This window comes from Cottoperca gobio, chromosome 21 (assembly GCF_900634415.1).
Source record: "Cottoperca gobio chromosome 21, fCotGob3.1, whole genome shotgun sequence".
Classification (NCBI taxonomy): Eukaryota; Metazoa; Chordata; class Actinopteri; order Perciformes; family Bovichtidae; genus Cottoperca; species Cottoperca gobio.
Genome location: NC_041375.1, coordinates 680,159 through 698,851, shown reverse-complemented (window position 1 = coordinate 698,851; position 18,693 = coordinate 680,159). Strand labels below are relative to the sequence as shown.

The 18,693-nt window shown below is 44.3% G+C and overlaps 3 protein-coding genes across 3 annotated transcripts; 2 read left to right on the top strand and 1 right to left on the bottom strand.

Moving 5' to 3' along the window:
• The first annotated feature begins 278 nt into the window (after positions 1–278).
• On the top strand, positions 279–2,248 carry crygs2 (crystallin, gamma S2). The gene is made up of 3 exons (XM_029459366.1): positions 279–287; positions 785–1,027; positions 1,976–2,248. Exons 1-3 carry the CDS (start codon positions 279–281, stop codon positions 2,246–2,248), a joined length of 525 nt encoding a protein of 174 aa, XP_029315226.1.
• A 2,090-nt stretch (positions 2,249–4,338) lies between these two features.
• Positions 4,339–10,945, bottom strand: lcmt2 (leucine carboxyl methyltransferase 2). The gene is made up of 14 exons (XM_029458397.1): positions 10,738–10,945; positions 10,169–10,293; positions 9,468–9,549; positions 9,185–9,365; positions 8,938–9,094; positions 7,540–7,729; positions 7,355–7,462; positions 7,163–7,250; positions 6,859–7,086; positions 6,061–6,306; positions 5,884–5,981; positions 5,534–5,721; positions 4,890–5,025; positions 4,339–4,800 (listed from the first exon to the last, which is right to left on the bottom strand). The coding sequence occupies exons 1-14, from the start codon at positions 10,777–10,779 to the stop codon at positions 4,636–4,638; spliced, it is 2,034 nt and encodes a 677-aa protein (XP_029314257.1). The 5' UTR covers positions 10,780–10,945; the 3' UTR covers positions 4,339–4,635.
• Positions 10,946–11,231: 286 nt separating this feature from the next.
• On the top strand, positions 11,232–18,681 carry rab5b (RAB5B, member RAS oncogene family). The gene is made up of 6 exons (XM_029459647.1): positions 11,232–11,366; positions 13,676–14,000; positions 14,244–14,395; positions 14,847–14,969; positions 15,958–16,051; positions 16,501–18,681. Exons 2-6 carry the CDS (start codon positions 13,835–13,837, stop codon positions 16,614–16,616), a joined length of 651 nt encoding a protein of 216 aa, XP_029315507.1. The 5' UTR covers positions 11,232–11,366; positions 13,676–13,834; the 3' UTR covers positions 16,617–18,681.
• The last annotated feature ends 12 nt before the right edge of the window (positions 18,682–18,693 follow it).

Here is an 18,693-nt window from a genome sequence, read left to right as displayed (position 1 = left end):
GGCACTGGACCCAGCCAGGAGAGAAGTGGGGTCAATGGACGTTTGCCACGCCCGGCCATTATGCCGTAATCCTTCCTCGCTTTTCTGGAAAAACTGAATAGCACTAGAATCACTGACTCAATTTTTGGATCTCATTTTCATGACAAAGCGATTGTTCCCCTGTTGCCGTTTATCAACGAGGGGGGAGAGCGGGGATATAAAAGGGACCGGTGAGGGGCCAGTGCAACACCGAAACCTCGGGGGAACCAGCGGCACCAAGGTCACACATCATATCCAAGATGGGCAGGGTGAGTTAAGACTGGGGGGTTAGTGTGATGTGTGAGGACCTTTCACTCAACTATAAGTAGTAATACCACGGTGCAAGTGAAGTCCTGATGCATTCATGTGTTCATCACTTGTGTTGCAGCTGGTGAAGGAGGAGCTTTTATTATATCTATATATATATATATATATGTGATCTTCACCTATAATAATACATGAGAAACTGTTGGTTGATTATACATAAAGTAAGACAGTATCCACCTGTGTAGTGGAGTAGAAGTATGAAGGAGCCACGCAGCCTGAAGGTTCACCACTTGAACCCGTGCACCGCAGGGTTTGAACCTGTGTCTTGCAGGACTCGTGTTCATGGCTTCAGTCAGCTGGAAGTTAACAAACATTACCAACAGAATGCTTTTCAAGGCTTTCCAAAGTCAGAAAAGCTTTTAGTAAAGTTTGTGTGAAACAGTAAAATGTAAATATGTGACTCCCGTTAGAGCTGAGACTCCTCCGTGTTGTCCCCCAGATTGTCTTCTACGAGGACAAGAACTTCCAGGGCCGTCGCTATGAGTGCGACAGCGACTGCTCCGATTTCCACTCCTTCCTGAGCCGCTGCAACTCCATCCGGGTGGAGAGCGAGGCCTGGGTGGTGTACGAGAGGCCCAATTACATGGGCTACCAGTACGCCCTGACCCGGGGGGAGTACCCGGAGTGCCAGCGCTGGATGGGCCTCAACGACCGCCTCGGCTCCTGCAAGATGGTCCACTTTGTAAGTCAGCCATCGCTCTGATCTCATGTGCAGTATGACACCATTGAAGGATTAGGGTTTATTGAGGTCGCCTAACAATGTGTGCAGATCTCTTAATGTAAAAACATTTGAGTCCTTCAGCTGTGAAGCGGACGGGCCTCACTCTGTGGGTGTTGGACCGTCAGAAGCTCGGTGCGTGCAGGGGAGAGTAAAACTAACCGTCGGACACATTAGAGGTCGTGCTCTGGTGTTGACGCCACCAGTGACTGCAGGGCTTTGTCGATGCAGACCAACACGTGGGTCTATTTGTATGATCAGGCTTTTGGTCCAACTGCCCCACAGCCTGCAGGCAGATTCAGCGTGTACGAGCTGCATGTGGACCGTTTTACGACTTATAAAAGGCATGAAAACAAAACGGGTGACAGGAAGCCGGTTATATAACCCAGTGATTCACAAAGAGGAGCTCAAAACTGTTTTATTATGATTAAAGTAATATATCCACATGCTAACGTTGAGGCGTTGGTAACACCTGAACACCACGTGTCATGTAAGAAAACCAGTTAGCGATAGACGCCCCACGACACGATATTATCGCGATAACATGTATTGCGGTTTTATCGCATAAAAAGCGTTTCCGCCACGTTTCTTCATTCTTTCTCCGATTTTTCCATCTTTTTCTTGACAAGCCGACCGCATCAGGAAAAAACTGACGTTACCAAAAAGTTTAATTAGTTTAATTTATAGAATAAAAGATGGATGCTTGGCGTCCGTGTATCGTGATGCTACGCTGTCTGGATTGCGTTGCCCCAGCACGAGTTAGAAAGCGAGCACAGAAGTTTAAATCAATAAATTAAAGTGATGACTAAACAGATCCCCCCCTTTCTCTTACCCCACATCCCCTCCCTATTCTATCCCAACCCCCTGCACCTACCTGCTCCCCCCCCCCCGCTGCCTCCCGTCCCCTTCCAGACCAGCGGGACTCAGTACAAGATCCAGCTGTATGAGAAGGCAGACTTCGGGGGCCAGGCCTTCGAGGCCACGGAGGACTGCCCCTCCCTGCTGGAGAAGTTCCGCTGGCGGGAGGTCAACTCCTGCAAGATCTTCGACGGCTGGTGGGTTTTCTTCGAGCACCCCAACTACCGTGGACGCCAGTATTTCCTGGAGAAGGGGGAATACCGCAAGCATGGTGACTGGGGGGCCGCCGGTCCCACGGTCCAGTCCTTCAGGCGCTTCACTGAATGATTAAACATCCAAAACCCTTAAAGAAACCGACCGACAGTGATAACGTCTCACAAATAAAAATCTGTCCAACCAGCAGACGTTGTTTAAAGTCTTTTGAATCTTTTGTGGCCTCAGACCCTCTGTCCTTAGACCCTCTGTCCTTAGACCCTCTGTCCTTACATCCTCTGTCCTTAGACCCTCTGTCCTTACATCCTCTGTCCTTAGACCCTCTGTCCTTAGACCCTCTGTCCTTACATCCTCTGTCCTTAGACCCTCTGTCCTTACATCCTCTGTCCTTAGACCCTCTGTCCTTAGACCCTCTGTCTTTAGACCCTCTGTCCTTACATCCTCTGTCCTTACATCCTCTGTCCTTACATCTTCTGTCTTTAGACACTCTGTCCTTACATCCTCTGTCCTTAGACCCTCTGTCCTTAGACCCTCTGTCCTTACATCCTCTGTCCTTAGACCCTCTGTCCTTAGACCCTCTGTCTTTAGACCCTCTGTCCTTACACCCTCTGTCCTTACATCCTCTGTCCTTACATCCTCTGTCCTTACATCTTCTGTCTTTAGACCCTCTGTCCTTACATCCTCTGTCCTTAGACCCTCTGTCCTCAGACCCTCTGTCCTTAGACCCTCTGTCCTTAGACTCTCTGTCCTTAGACCCTCTGTCCTTACATCCTCTGTCCTTACATCCTCTGTCCTTACATCTTCTGTCCTTAGACCCTCTGTCCTTACACCCTCTGTCCTTACACCCTCTGTCCTTAGACCCTCTGTCCTCAGACCCTCTGTCCTTACACCCTCTGTCCTTACATCCTCTGTCCTTACATCTTCTGTCTTTAGACCCTCTGTCCTTACATCCTCTGTCCTTAGACCCTCTGTCCTCAGACCCTCTGTCCTTAGACCCTCTGTCCTTAGACTCTCTGTCCTTAGACCCTCTGTCCTTACATCCTCTGTCCTTACATCCTCTGTCCTTACATCTTCTGTCCTTAGACCCTCTGTCCTTACACCCTCTGTCCTTACACCCTCTGTCCTTAGACCCTCTGTCCTTACATCCTCTGTCCTAAGACCCTCTGTCCTTAGACCCTCTGTCCTTACATCCTCTGTCCTTACATCCTCTGTTCTTAGACCCTCTGTCCTTACACCCTCTGTCCTTAGACCCTCTGTCCTTACACCTCTGTCCTTACATCCTCTGTCCTAAGACCCTCTGTCCCTTACAATCCTCTGTCCTTAGACCCTCTGTCCTCAGACCCTCTGTCCTTACACCCTCTGTCCTTAGACCCTCTGTCCTCAGACCCTCTGTCCTTACAACCCTCTGTCCTTACATCCTGTCCTTAGACCCTCTGTCCTTAGACCCTCTGTCCTTACAACCCTCTGTCCTCTAGACCCTGTCCTCAGACCCTCTGTCCTTAGACCCTCTGTCCTTACACCCTCTGTCCTCTAGACCCTGTCCTCAGACCCTCTGTCCTTAGACCCTCTGTCCTTAGACCCTCTGTCCTTAGACCCTCTGTCCTCAGACCCTCTGTCCTTAGACCCTCTGTCCCTCAGACCCTCTGTCCTCAGACCCCTCTGTCCTCAGACCATCTGTCCTCAGACCCTCTGTCCTTAGACCCCTCTGTCCTCAGAACCTCTGTCCTCAGACCCCTCTGTCCTCAGACCCTCTGTCCTCAGACCTCTGTCCTTAGACCCTCTGTCCTCAGACCCTCTGTCCTTAGACCCTCTGCCTGTGTCCTTAGACCTCTCTGTCCTTAGACCCTCTGTCCTCAGACCCTCTGTCCTTAGACCCTCTGTCCTCAGACCCTCTGTCCTCAGACCCTCTGTCCTCAGACCCTCTGTCCTCAGACCCTCTGTCCTTAGACCCTCTGTCCTCAGACCCTCTGTCCTCAGACCCCTCTGTCCTCAGACCCTCTGTCCTTAGACCCTCTGTCCTCAGACCCTCTGTCCTCAGACCCCTCTGTCCTTAGACCCTCTGTCCTCAGACCCTCTGTCCTCAGACCCTCTGTCCTCAGACCCTCTGTCCTCAGACCCTCTGTCCTCAGACCCTCTGTCTCTGTATATATTATATAATATATAAACATTTGACAGAAATGGAAGAGAAGTAAGATCTATACACATACTGTAACTAAACATTATTTTTATTATCGACTTATCTGCAGATTATTTTCGATAACATGTCATAACATAGTGAAAGAGTTCATCCCAGGTGATTAAATGTCTTGTTTTGTCACTTTTTTATGATATAAAACAGAGAAAAGCAGCAAATCTCCTTAATTGAGTCTTTTGCATGAAACATTACTTTCATTACGTCGACTAATCGCTGCAGCTTCATCCCAAATATGTATCAGTTCCATCCTGACTGATGTCTGATGGTTGCACTCATTGTCTCAGTTGAAGTTTGATTGACAGCTGCTTCAGCCCAGCGCAGGTCTGAGGTCCACAGTGACGGGCTGAAGGTTGAAGTGAGTCCCAAAAGAGAAACAGTTTCCTCCTCCTCCCATCAGCAGCAGCTCTGCTTCCTCTGAGTCCATCAGCTCAGAGCAGAATGAGTGGAGCATCAGAGGCCAAGGCACCGAGGTCTAGAGAGGGACGAGCACACGTCAGTGTTTCAGAGATCCATCGCAACCTGGACCGGATGCTTCAACACTTCAATCTGTACAGCACTGACCGTGTCCAGGCTGAACTCCACGCTGCTGCGCGTGGTGAGGTTGATCATGACGACACCTGGTACTCCATCTGAGTGCAGCCAAACTCCACCGACCACAAGCAGCTTCTCACCGATCACATGGGCAGAATGAGAGTACCTGAAACAAAGCAGACAGTGTTTGGACCCCGTCTTCCCAAGTGATTAATGGGGACAGCCTTTTAAAAATAAATGTGTCCAGTATTGAGCGAGAGCGCTGCAGGAGGCGTGATCCTTCGGGCAATTCTGCACCGTCAATGTGGGTCCATTAAAAGTGCCTCTGTTTCCACTGACAGGCTCAGATTCTAAAAGTGTCAGAACATCATGGAGCCTGCAGAGAAATAACACTTTTCTTTATCTACTGCTCACTTGATCCGCTCTGTATCTCTCTGGGTCCTTTCACAGTGTTGTCACTTTGCAAACACCAGGACTCTTTCGTGGATGTACATTGACGGTGGATTACGCTGCAGCCTGTCTAGCAGCTGCAGCGCTCTCGCTCAGGACTGAACTTCAAAGATATTTGTCTCCATTAGTCACAAACACGGGGAAATAGAGTCCAGGTTGAGAAATACCAACGTTGCCCTTCAACTTCAGGACATGTAATAAGAGTTTTGTTGAACTGAACAGACCTGGGGACAGGAGGGGGCTGCACCTCTACTCTCTCCCAGGAGAAGCCTCTGTCAGAGGGCCGTAACACTTGTGTGTCCCCCAGTGGCACGCCCCTTCTGTCTAGTCCCCCAAACAGCAGCACGCCCCCCTGATGGGAACATGCTGAGTGGGAGTGACGAGCCTCTGGTGCTGCGGCCTCGACTGGGATCTGTGAAACACACACACACACACACACACACACACACACACACACACACACACACACACACACACACACACACACACACACACACACACACACACACAGTCATAATTCATCTTCAATCAAACCATTTCTTGAATGATATCGTCACTAAGAGACAGAACACACCTCGGTCCAGTGCTGCTGCTCCACACACAGGAAGTAGCCGTCACCCAGAGCGGCCTGCGATTCATTCTTTCCACCAAACACAAACAGAAAGTCTTCGCCTACAGACAGACCAGAAGGTTTTATTGTATAATAAGTAAGTAATGATTCAAATCAATGAGAAAAAAGACTTTATCTCACCTCTGTGACGCACTACAGTAGCAGTGTGCCTCCATCTTGGCGGCGGCGGCTCCCCCGTACAGACCATCTGCTCCACACAAAGTGTCCCCGTGTCTCGGCCCCCTGCGTCCAGAGGACCAGGAGGACCGCCGGGGTCCAGGGTGACTCTGAAGAGGCCTCTGGCTGGGTTGAGAGGAGAGGAGCGACCGCCGTGTACCACAACTCCTCCTCCAGGAAGAGAGGAAGCAGTGTGGTGGAGTCGAACACCTGCGAGGCAACGAGCGACGGTTCACACGTGATAATACAACTGGAAATAAAATATGTAAAACCTGCTAGATTTAGCTGAACAAATGGCGTTGTACAGATGCATTGTGGGAGAGCTGGGGCTGCGCTGAACGTCTGTTTGAATTCAAAGCTTCTCTTGAGGTTTCTGAACGAAGCTGTCTGTCGTCATATTTTATGATGTCATCACTGAACAAATTAAAACAAGTAAAGAAATCCTTAAACAAAGAGATTAATGGGATTAAATGTTAATCTCTGATTCTTTCTGCAGATACATAAATAGTTTGATAGTGTTAGAGGTGTTCCTCTCTGTGTGCAGCAGACGGGAGAGCAAACTTTTATTTTACTTTTAACAGATTGAATCATTTGTGAATTTAGTAAATGATTACATCAATGTTTTTATCAATGAATGTTGACTTTTGGAAGTCTGAAACAATCGTACTCTAACTCTACAAACAGTATAACACTAATTATATTAGTGTGGCCTCATCTTCATCTTCATCTTCATCCCGAGTAAGAGCCAGCGAGTCCTCTCACCCAAATCTCCTGATGGCTTCACACCGACACATCTCCAGCCCTCCCGGCCCCTGAGGAGGACCCGGGTCAGCGGCCCTCGGCCTCCTCTGCTGGAGCCTCCTGTGAGCAGCACCTGCCCCGGGCTCAGCGAGCTGGAAGCCATCCCCAGGCCCTCCACACACACTGCTGTGGTCCGCAGCGTCAGGGCCGGAGGCCTCCAGGACGGAGAAATGGACGGCAGAGGAGACACTGAGGCAGAACAAACAACATGTGTTAGTTGGAAGTAGGGACAGTTTGCCATGAGGGGAAGTAAAGAGGTCATTACCTGCAGCAGGTGTGAGTAAAGCCCGTGACATCAACGAGCCTCGAGATGCAGAAAGAATGAAGTAGTGGGAACATTTCTGGTGCCACTCCTGAGGGCCAGATATAAAGTCTTATTTCATACAACATGATACGAGTCTTATAAATATATAAATAAACAGCAGTGGGTCTTAATGGGTCTTCCTCTCCACCTCACCTCGTACTCATCAAAAGGCTCCAGGCTCTCCACTCTGCGTCGCTCGTCCTCGGGGACCAGCCCGAGGTAGAAGTCGTTGATATCCAGACACACACACTGCTCCCAGCCCTGAACACAAACACACCATGTGCCATCAGCAGCAGTGACAAGATGCAGTAACACGTGTGTGGTGTCTGCACACTGGCCTTGCTCAGGAAGCGGCGCCTCTGTGCAGCAGTGTCTGGGTATTGTCGCAGGGCGCGTAGAGTTGAATTTAGTTTCAGGAAGTGATCTTGCATTATCCGACCGAAGGGATCGTGTGGATGCATCTGCTCGTACAGAACAAAGAGGGACTGTGGAAGGAGCTTAGCCGCCCAACTAATGACGGCATCTGACCTGGAAGACCAAACATTCACATTAGAGCTGACGTCATCACAATGTTACTCTCCCGGTATTCTTTTAAGGCTCTTTTACTTCTTTTTAAACTCTTACGTTGCAGATCTTCTGTCGTTTAATAATTCTTCACGAGATCTTCTGCTTAAACACACAAAATGATACGCACAAGAAAGATACGAGAACATTTTTAAACGACAGCTGAAAACCTATTAATTTAATTTGGCTTGGAATTAATGTCATTATTCTTTTTCTTTGTTTACTAATTCTCACATTTGTATTATTTTTTTAACAGTCTCTGTTGTTCAGTAAAATATTTTATCATCTAAAGTCTTTTATTGTCATTTAATGGACTTCTTGCTCCTGTTTAAACGTGTTGCATGTTCTTTGTACATCTCTTGTATATTCGGCTTAGAGGTATATAAATTCAATTTATTATTATTATTGTTATTGTTATTATTGTTATTATTATCATTGTTATTATTGTCATTGTTATTATTGTTATTATTATTATTGTTATTATTATTGTTATTATTATTATTATTATTATTATCATCATCATTATTATTATTATTATTATTGTTGTTATTATTATTATTATTGTTATTGTTATTGTTATTATCATTATATTATTATTATTATTGTTATTATTATTATTATTATTATTGTTATTATTGTTATTATTATTGTTATTATTATTATATTATTGTTATTGTTATTATTATTATTATTATTGTTATTATTATTGTTATTATTATATTATTGTTATTGTTATTATTGTTATTATTATTATTGTTGGATGGAAATTTCTCTAAATATTAATATTTTTAAAGAATATTTTTATTGCAGGTTATTGTTGAATACAGTTTTTACTTTTTAATTTTACTAACAATAACAACTTACAGCTGCGTAACATAATGTGTAATTACAAATTAAATACACATTATAAAAGTAAGAGCCATGTTTGGAAACAGGAGCAACACAAGAGTAAATATATAAAACAAATATTACAGGATCATTATTGTCGATCTTCATCCCTCACCTTTACCCTCCCAGACATCTCATATAGTTCAAATATTATAATTATTATGATTATTCTGCTGGATATTGTGATCATTTCATTATTGTATCTTGCACATCACCTTACAGCTTATATATTGTGCATTGCAAACACAAAAAGGTGATAATCGCCTAAATATTGCAGTTGTTACCAACGTGTTTCCATGTAGGTGAGCACCACTTCAGACAGAATTAGAGTGGGGGCAGCCCAGTCCAGCCCAGCTGCACCCAGAGCCTCCTCCAGCTGGGACTCCTCTCTAACATCCACCCCCAGCAGATGGTACCGACCACTGGACACGTACGCAGCTCCTGAGGACACACAGGCAGACACACACTTCTGAAAACACAACTCATGTGACAACTGACAAAGAGAATCTCTTTAAATCTCACACGACGAACCTGCAGGAGAAGGTAGATGTGGGTCTAACATCCCCCTCAGCGTGGCGTTACAGTGGATGAGGGCAGCTTTGCGTCGGGTGACGTTTGGAAAGTCTACCTCAAACACGACAGTCCTGTCCAGAGCTTCATCTGCGTGGAGGCGGAAATACGCAGCGTCGAACCCTGCGCCCAGAGACAGAATCTAACGAAAAGGAAACACAAGGACAGATAGAAAAGATAAATGATAGTTTATAACATATGCAACTACTTCCCCACAGTGTTGGACATTACGCTGCTAACTTGCCTGTCTCTTGGGGCAGTCTTCAGTAATGTGCAGGAACCTCCTCACACAGTGGTCCACCGCCCTCCAGCGCACATAGTAGCCCCTAAAACACGCAAAGACACTTTCATGTGTACCGCACATTATTATTGTAATTAGAGCTGCAGATATGAAATCAATTAATCGCCAACTATTTAGATTTTTAATTATCGGTTTGAGTAATTCCTCTATGACAGGAAACAGAATATATTTAACTTGTGAACAAAACAAGACATTTCTCATCATTTTATGACATTTATTAAACCAAACAAGTAATCGATTAATCAAGAAGGTAATCGACAGATCAACAACAGTTTAAGACATTATAGACAGTATTGTATAATATATATAGATTTAGATTTGTTTCAATATTTTATGATATTTTATAACAGATAAATTGACATTTAGTCCGTCATTATTATTACTACTGTTTATTACCTTACACTACATGGAAGTATGTTGAAACTTATAATGTATCTTGCTTTGTGTCATCTCATGGTTCAAGACATTGTGATTATCAACCAGCTGTTCTTATCGTACCGCTAAGACTCCAGCAGGTTCTTTCTCACTGCATAAATTATGTCCACTCCTGCGCATGTATTTTGTGTGTTCACTAAAGTGATTGTGAGCTTGATCGCTGAGTCCCACGCACAGCTGAGTACGACAAGATTTAGATCTCTGCAGACCTGTTGATGAGCGGGGCTCTCCTCGCCACTTTGCACACAAAGTGTTGGAGGAAAACATCCTGGAAGTATCCCCGCGCTGCAGCAGACACCTTGCTCACCACACTGCTGTCGTTGGTCCCCTGGACCTGGATCAAACAGTAAAGAAAGAATATAACACAAAGGCATCATAACTGTAAAAGTCTGTGACCAGTGGTGGTGGAAAATAATCAGATCCTCTAATTAAAAGTGAAATTAAAAAATGTAAATCTTAAGATCTCCCTCCAACAATGATCATTAAATAGCATATGCAAAACAAAAAATGTCTAAGAATATAAGAAATAATAAGTTTAAATATAGGGATACAATATAACATATATAAAATAAAATAATATATAGTTGCAGAGAAGGAAGAAGTACTCATTCAAAAGTATTACCATCAAGATATACTAAAAGTACCCAATATGCAGAATTGTCTATTTAAGAATAATATGCATTTGATGCATTAATGTGTCACTTTAATGTTGCATCTATAAAGGTGGAACTCGTTTTAATCACTTGATTAGGTTTTGCTATGAATGCATAAGATTTACCGCAGTGTCCCTCCCCTGCTTCTTTCTGTTTGTGGTTGGCATAATGTCAGCAAGCTGTCACATCACGTCGCAGGGAAACTCCAACACACATTGCACAGAGTATTAAATAAATAGGAATGTTTTCAGTATTGAGAATTGAGAGCAGTCCACAGATCTAAAATTCAAAACATCCTTTAAGTCGTAAAGACTTCCGAGTTATTTCCTGTCTGTGTTCTAGCTAGCGCCCCCTGCGGCCTGGAGGCCACAACAGTAAAACGCTCTATCAATAAAGGCCGTTCAAAAGCCCATTCAGATTATTCCCACATTAAGCTTAACATTTGTGAGTGCGGTGGAAATATCCTTGACTTGACTTAAATTATACTTATTGTTGAAAAATGTTAATTATTTTGTCTTCGGCTGACAAAAAAACGATGATAAACGTTTGTACACGTTAAACTTAGTCGAAACTGAAGATTGTAAAGTCACTGGGTAATGCGGTTCTTCTTTACAGTTAGGTTTGACAATGCGGCAGTCAGTGCGCCTGCGCCAATTTACAGGAAGTGTTAACATTTTATTTTACCAGCTGATAAAGCCAAATTGTCAACAGTCAAGCCTGCGATACGTGCGCTGCTGAAACGACAGTATACACGGTGAATATTTGTTATATTTTCCTCTCTGTAGTTATATGTTGTTTAGACCAACAGCTAGTATTTGTGGGTTTATCTGGGCGTCGAAATATAAATTCAGTTTCGTCTGAATTGAGTGGTCGGAGCGGTGTCCCGTTAGCACATAACGCAAGATAAGATAAGGTGAGCTGGGGGGACAACATGTATTGAGGTTGTGCAGGGATGCCAGACACTTCACATTAACACGTTGAGGTTTGTTTTAAAAGACTAATTTGCTGCAGTGATGGATGTTTATCACCATCTATGAGGTGCAATCCGAGCCGCAGCATCCCTGTTAAAGCTCAAGTTTCACTGCATGATACCTGCACACAGCTAAAACATAACTCAGAATGAGTGAACACACAGGAGATATTAAGAGCTGGTAATGAAGTTGCAATGCAAACTTGCTTTACCTGCCAAGGAAATATCCACCCTCCCTAACAAAAGCCTTAATCTGCAGACCTTATCATTACAGAGGTGCTTTGAGGAGGAAGGAGGAGGTAAGATGTAAACACAGCAGACATGTAAAGAAATGCACTTGCAATGCAAACTTGTGTCTTGCTGTTCCTTGACTTCAGATAGGACCAGACCGACCTTAATTGTTTGGGAGCCCAGTTATTTAGTCACTTTATGGTTTTATCTCCTTTTACATATTGTATGACAGCATCACCATCTAACATCATACATCCTTATATAATCAAAAAGCCTGTCCAGTGGCATCACCGTCACGTCACATTCGCTTTCAGGGCTTTTCTCATTTTTGTTTTTCTCAAATCCCACATCACAGCTCTACATTTATCTCCATAAAGTGCAGTCTTTATTATGAATATAAAGGTTAAGTGCAGGCTAAAAGCAGAGCTAATGTTTAGCTAACTGTACTGTGAAGTACTATGATGTGTTTCATAGTATTTCCATTGTTGTAGTGTTTTGTTGTCGGGGTCTGAAATGAAGTTCTCCTCGTATACCACTGAACCGGCCATGAGCTTCTTCTTCTTCTTCTTCTTCTTCTTCTTCTTCTTCTTCTTCTTCTTCTTCTTCTTCTTCTTCTTCTTCTTCTTCTTAAATCTATGTAGAACGCTTTAGAATTATAAACACTGAGTCAGTCGAAATCTAGAAAATATCACGGCCAACATTTACCGTGTATTTGGCAGCTGCTAATTTCATTACCTGATTGTGGTTTTATATTTTAACGCATTACAAGCCGACAGTTGTGATGTGTTGGTGTGTAGCTTTGTATCGTGTGTCTTTGTATCGTGTAGCTTTGTATCGTGTAGCTTTGTATCGTGTAGCTTTGTATCGTGTGTCTTTGTATCGTGTAGCTTTGTATCATGTAGCTTTGTATCGTGTAGCTTTGTATCGTGCAGCTTTGTATCGTGCAGCTTTGTATCGTGCAGCTTTGTATCGTGTAGCTTTGTATCGTGCAGCTTTGTATCGTGTAGCTTTGTATCGTGCAGCTTTGTATCGTGCAGCTTTGTATCGTGTAGCTTTGTATCGTGTAGCTTTGTATCGTGCAGCTTTGTATCGTGTCTTTGTATCGTGCAGCTTTGTATCGTGTAGCTTTGTATCGTGTGTCTTTGTATCGTGTGTCTTTGTATCGTGCAGCTTTGTATCGTGTAGCTTTGTATCGTGTGTCTTTGTATCGTGTGTCTTTGTATCGTGCAGCTTTGTATCGTGTAGCTTTGTATTGTGTCTTTGTATCGTGCAGCTTTGTATCGTGTGTCTTTGTATCGTGCAGCTTTGTATCGTGTAGCTTTGTATCGTGTGTCTTTGTATCGTGTGTCTTTGTATCGTGCAGCTTTGTATCGTGTGTCTTTGTATCGTGTAGCTTTGTATCGTGCAGCTTTGTATTGTGTAGCTTTGTATCGTGTGTCTTTGTATCGTGCAGCTTTGTATCGTGTGTCTTTGTATCGTGTAGCTTTGTATCGTGCAGCTTTGTATTGTGTAGCTTTGTATCGTGTGTCTTTGTATCGTGTAGCTTTGTATCGTGTGTCTTTGTATCGTGTAGCTTTGTATCGTGCAGCTTTGTATTGTGTAGCTTTGTATCGTGTGTCTTGCAGAATGTTTTTACTCTGTTCTGTTTGTTATTGTGCTTTCTTCGTTTTGACCGACCAAAAGACGACAGATGTGAATTATCTTAATCTTAAATGGTGATCTGAATAAATTACATGTTTAATTGCATTGTCCCCCTATCAAAAAATAAATAAAATCTGCAGCCCTCCTTTAAAACAAGTGTGTAAGAAGTTAGGCATTATGTAATCTTGCACCAAAACAAAACCTTTCCCTTCGTCCTTCAGATCAAAGGAGTGAAGAGCGGTCCAGACCCGGTCAGCCTTGACTACACTCTGAGAGGCAGTGCAAGTGACTGACTTCCCCTGACTTCCCCAGACGCCCCTATCTTCTCCACCCCCAGGTAGGAGGCCCAGCCCCCCTGCCGTCTCCTACGCCGGGCCGGTATGAGCTCCAGAGGGAGTGGAGGCCGCTCCAATGGCACACTACCACAAACCAAGATCTGCCAGTTCAAGTTGGTGCTGCTGGGCGACATGGCTGTGGGCAAGTCCAGCCTGGTGCTGCGATTTGTCAAGGGACAGTTTGATGAGTTCCAGGAGACAACCATAGGAGGTGTGTGTTGAACATCCAGAGAAATCTATTCAAGTTTAACAGCAATAATATATCAAAACATCCGTTTAGAAACTCGCACAACTCGTGCAGTTTAATCCAAGTCTCATTCACTTCACAGACGTGCAGTTTCACTTCCCTAATAGTAGGGTGCTAGTGAAGCTGCATGTTTGTGAAGTAGTGAGCACACGCCTGGATCCATGAGTCATTATTCTGACCCCACCCCACCCGTCTTGTCTTGTCCAGCTGCGTTCCTGGCTCAGTCGGTGTGTTTAGATGACACCACGGTGAAGTTTGAGATCTGGGACACTGCGGGACAAGAGCGATACCACAGCCTGGCTCCGATGTACTACCGCGGAGCGCAGGCTGCTATCGTCGTCTTTGACATCACCAAGCCGGTAAAGTATAAACAGTTTAATTAATGCTCTAGTTTATTCAGAGAAATATTAATCAATTAAGCATTAATACTGCATTTATTTAACTAATATTCTTATTTATACAATTCCTGCCTTTAAAAACACTTAATCATACGTACATCCCATTTTCAGCATTAATATTATATTATTAACAGTGCTGTTATTAAAGTATACATTTTCTATTTTATTTACATATTTCTGAATTCTATTTCTCCATATTTATTGTTTTTATATATTATCATAGTATAATGCAAAAAAAAAATATATATATATATATCCCTAGCAGTATACTGCCCAGCTCTATGCATACGTCATAAGGTGCGCAGTTTGAATAACTTGCTTTATTGACGTAGTGTTCGATGCCCTCTGTCCTCTTTGCCTGGTGTTTCCATGTGTTGGTGGTTTCTGTGACCTTGCTGCTGTGTTTGTGCAGGACACCTTCGAGAGAGCCAAGGCCTGGGTGAAGGAGCTGCAGAGGCAGGCCAGTCCTAACATTGTTATTGCCCTGGCCGGGAACAAGGCTGACCTGTCAGAGAGGAGACTAGTAGAATATGAGGTAAGACCCCAAAGTGTGTGTGTGTGTGTTTTATCGGCACTATGGGTGTTGTAAGTCCTCAGTCATGTGTGAGGCCGGTTTAGTGTGTGATGTCCCCAATGCAGTTCAATGAAAGTGCACTTCTTTTCATTGAGATTGTAGTCGACCAGGTTGGTTCACATGCAAACTGTTGACCTATGACTAGAGATGGGACGATATAGGAGTGTGTGATGAGATGGGACGATATAGGAGTGTGTGTGATGAGATGGGACGATATAGGAGTGTGTGATGAGATGGGACGATATAGGAGTGTGTGTGATGAGATGGGACGATATAGGAGTGTGTGTGATGAGATGGGACGATATAGGAGTGTGTGTGATGAGATGGGACGATATAGGAGTGTGTGTGATGAGATGGGACGATATAGGAGTGTGTGTGATGACATGGGACGATGACATTGTAGAGACGTGAGAATCAGAGCCTGGTTTAAAGTAGCATTATGCGACATGTTTGCTTTACCATGATGAAGTTTATGTTCCTCAACATAATGGCAGTAGAATAATGAACCTGTTGGCTCTAAGTTGATTCCCTATAAGCCTCCTATTCACAATGCGATCCTGTCTGCCACTGGGTACGACCCTCAGCATATACACTGCATCACTTCTCAGCAGAGAGCTAAGAGCAGCTGTCCCCAGGGGGCGGAGCAACCAGAATAACGTGTCTGTGTGCACACAGACGCAGATGCAGATCTGTAATGCAGTACAAATATTAGTTTCTTCACAAGTAATGTTTTAGTGCCAGCGTAAGAGTTTTAAGCAGATGTTGGGTAGTTCTCCTGAGTGTGTCCAGGATAGTCTTTTCATATCCTCCCTTACTCATCTCTGACTGTGGGAGTCATATTATATCTGTCTGCTTTCAATGGTGTAAAGTCCGTACGAGTCAGAACATAAAGTGCACGTCGCAGTGTTTGTATTTTTCTGATTTCATCTTTGCATTTGTTTGTGTGAAGGAAGCCCAGACGTATGCTGAAGACACCGGCTTGCTCTTCATGGAGACGTCTGCTAAAACAGCCATGAACGTCAATGAGCTCTTCTTGGCCATTGGTGAGCGTCCCGTCCTTTACATTCAAACTAAACACATGTTTGCTTAGTTAGTGAACGCATCTCAAACACACAACGTGGTTATGTTTCTATGATCTAGATCCAGGAATCCTTCTCAGGGCTACGAGACTTTGTGACATGAGGATTTATAACATTTATAAAACAAATGAGGCACTTTTATCCAACGCTTGTTCAAACACTTTGTACGTTTTAGTGCAGATTTAAATAACTTTAAAGTAGAATTTATACAATCCTAAATATCAAATGTTTGGATCAACAAAGGAAACGAAGGTATCCTGTAAACGTTGCTTTTGAAAACATCAGAACGTCTGTCTGAAGAGACGTTAGTGGAAGTGTATATGTGTAATTTGTTCCTGTGGATGTACACCACGCCTCCTCGTTCGTTAATTCTTCTAAAGTTCTATATAAAACATTTCTTTGTCTTAATGTAGCAAAAAAGATGCCAAAAACAGACACCCAGAACCCGACACATGCAGCGCGACACCGGGGCGTCAACCTGCAGGACCCAGACGCCCACTCCTCTCGAGCCTGCTGCGGTGGGAACTAGACCTCCCCCCCCCACCCCCCCCAGTATTCCAGCATCCGCACCACCACAGCCCTCCAACCATCCCGTCTCCTTCCACCAGCGTGCAGGGGCCGGCCTGATGCGGAGAAACTCCCCTTACCCTCCATTCATCCTCCTGTCAAAGCAGACAGAGATCCAGAGACAACGACTCAAAAGGAGAGAATAAGAGGAAAGGAAGCGTTGGAGAAGGTCGCGATGCGTCACGATGCGTCACGATGCGTCACGTGACCCGGAGATTCTGCCTTTGGTACAAGGAGAGGGCGCCTGAGCTTGAGGAGGAAAATAAAGAAAGTGGAAGCCTGTTGTAGTATTTAGCACTAATTGTGAATGTTCTTTCGTCTTCTTGCAGCGTTTCAGTCGCAGCCCTGATTACGTAAAAATGCACAAAACGAGCAGCGCACGCTGGCGAGCGGAGACATAACACATGGAAGCCATGTTGTTGGGCTGCGCTCTTCTTCTTCTCCTTTGTCAGAGCTTGCGCCCGCTTGCTTTGCCTCCTACTAGTGAATCAATCCAATCCTGCTGTGAATAATGCCACATAATAATAATAATAATAATAATAATAATAATAATAATAATAATAACAACAACAACAACCCTGGAATGAAACCATCATTTGTAACCCCCTCCCTGTCCTGCCTGACCCTCCCTGGTGTCACTGGCACCGTCCAGCCGCACGTTAGATAAGACCCTTGGCACAGTTTGCCCATTTGTACATATTTATTGTCCGGTACACTCCTTCCACTCACATGCCCCCCCCCGCACCTCCCTCCCTCTAACATTGTTTCTCATTGATGAATTTGGTCCAACAGACGTGTGAGTGTGTGTTCCTGAAGCATTTTGGGTTTGCTCGAGTGTTCATAAGGAAAAGTGACGGACTTGATCTGGAGCGTGTGCAGTCACACACACACACACACACACACACACACACACACACACACACACACACACACACACACACACACACACACACACACACACTAAAAAGAGACAGTTCACCCCAGAATACTTAGCATTTAAAGACGTCTTCTCTGCAGAGGTCATGCCCCGGTCACTGGACACCCACAGACCTTGTCGGGAGCAGTTCCATGTAGGAACTGTTTCCTGTGTGGCGGGTGTAATGCGGTGGAAGGAAAATAATATTTGGTCTTGATTTCTGCAAAGAGACGTTGCTCTTTATTTGGCGCTTCGAGCCCCCTGTAGCTCCGTTGTGTTGGAGAGAAGGCAGACACACTAAAACAACAGATTGATAAAGTACAGGCAGGAGGAAGATGTATTTCTGATCTTGTGGTGAACTGTCCCTTTAATTGAATTACTACAGTGGTTGATGGGGGCTATAAAGGTTCATCTCTGCACAGGTGACCTCTTGTGTTTAACGCGTCCCTCGTCCCAGAGCTAAAGCTGTTGCTCATTAACTTAATATAACGCTCTTCACAGTCGTGTGCTCGGTGGCTGCAGACGAGGAGCAACTGATGAAAACACAAAAAAGAAAAAACAGAAGTGCCTATTCCCAGTTTTCTTTTTGTGACGTTTGTTGTGCTTCGTAGGCAAAGTGCAGGAGAACCCACCCCCCCGACTGGCTTGTAAACGTTTGCACCCGTCATGTTGAACTGTATTGGCTGTATGGATGTAAAGAGATCTTGTTGAACACACTGTACGTTATATATTATTGTCTTCATTTTAAAGTGATGTTTTTAGCAGAGCACATGTGAAGAAGAAGAAAAAGACTAATGTTATAAATCTGTTTGATTTAAACAAATATTGTTGTCCGAGAAAATCTTTTGCTCCGCTTTATTTTCAGATTGTCAGCCGGGCGTACGAAGGCGTTTTAGAAGCGCAATGCCGTTTACAATTAAAAGCTAAAAGGATTTATTCCTCCCACAAACATTCACTCTGTTCTCCAGCGATCACGAGGAGCTCGTTGATTTCAGCACCTTGAAGATGTGAAGTGTTGAATGAACTATTCTTTCACTTAAACAAGGTAACAAAACAAACAAGAGGTCTAATGTGCAACCTTTCTGCAATAAAATGTCTAAAACCAACCAGACATAATGTTATA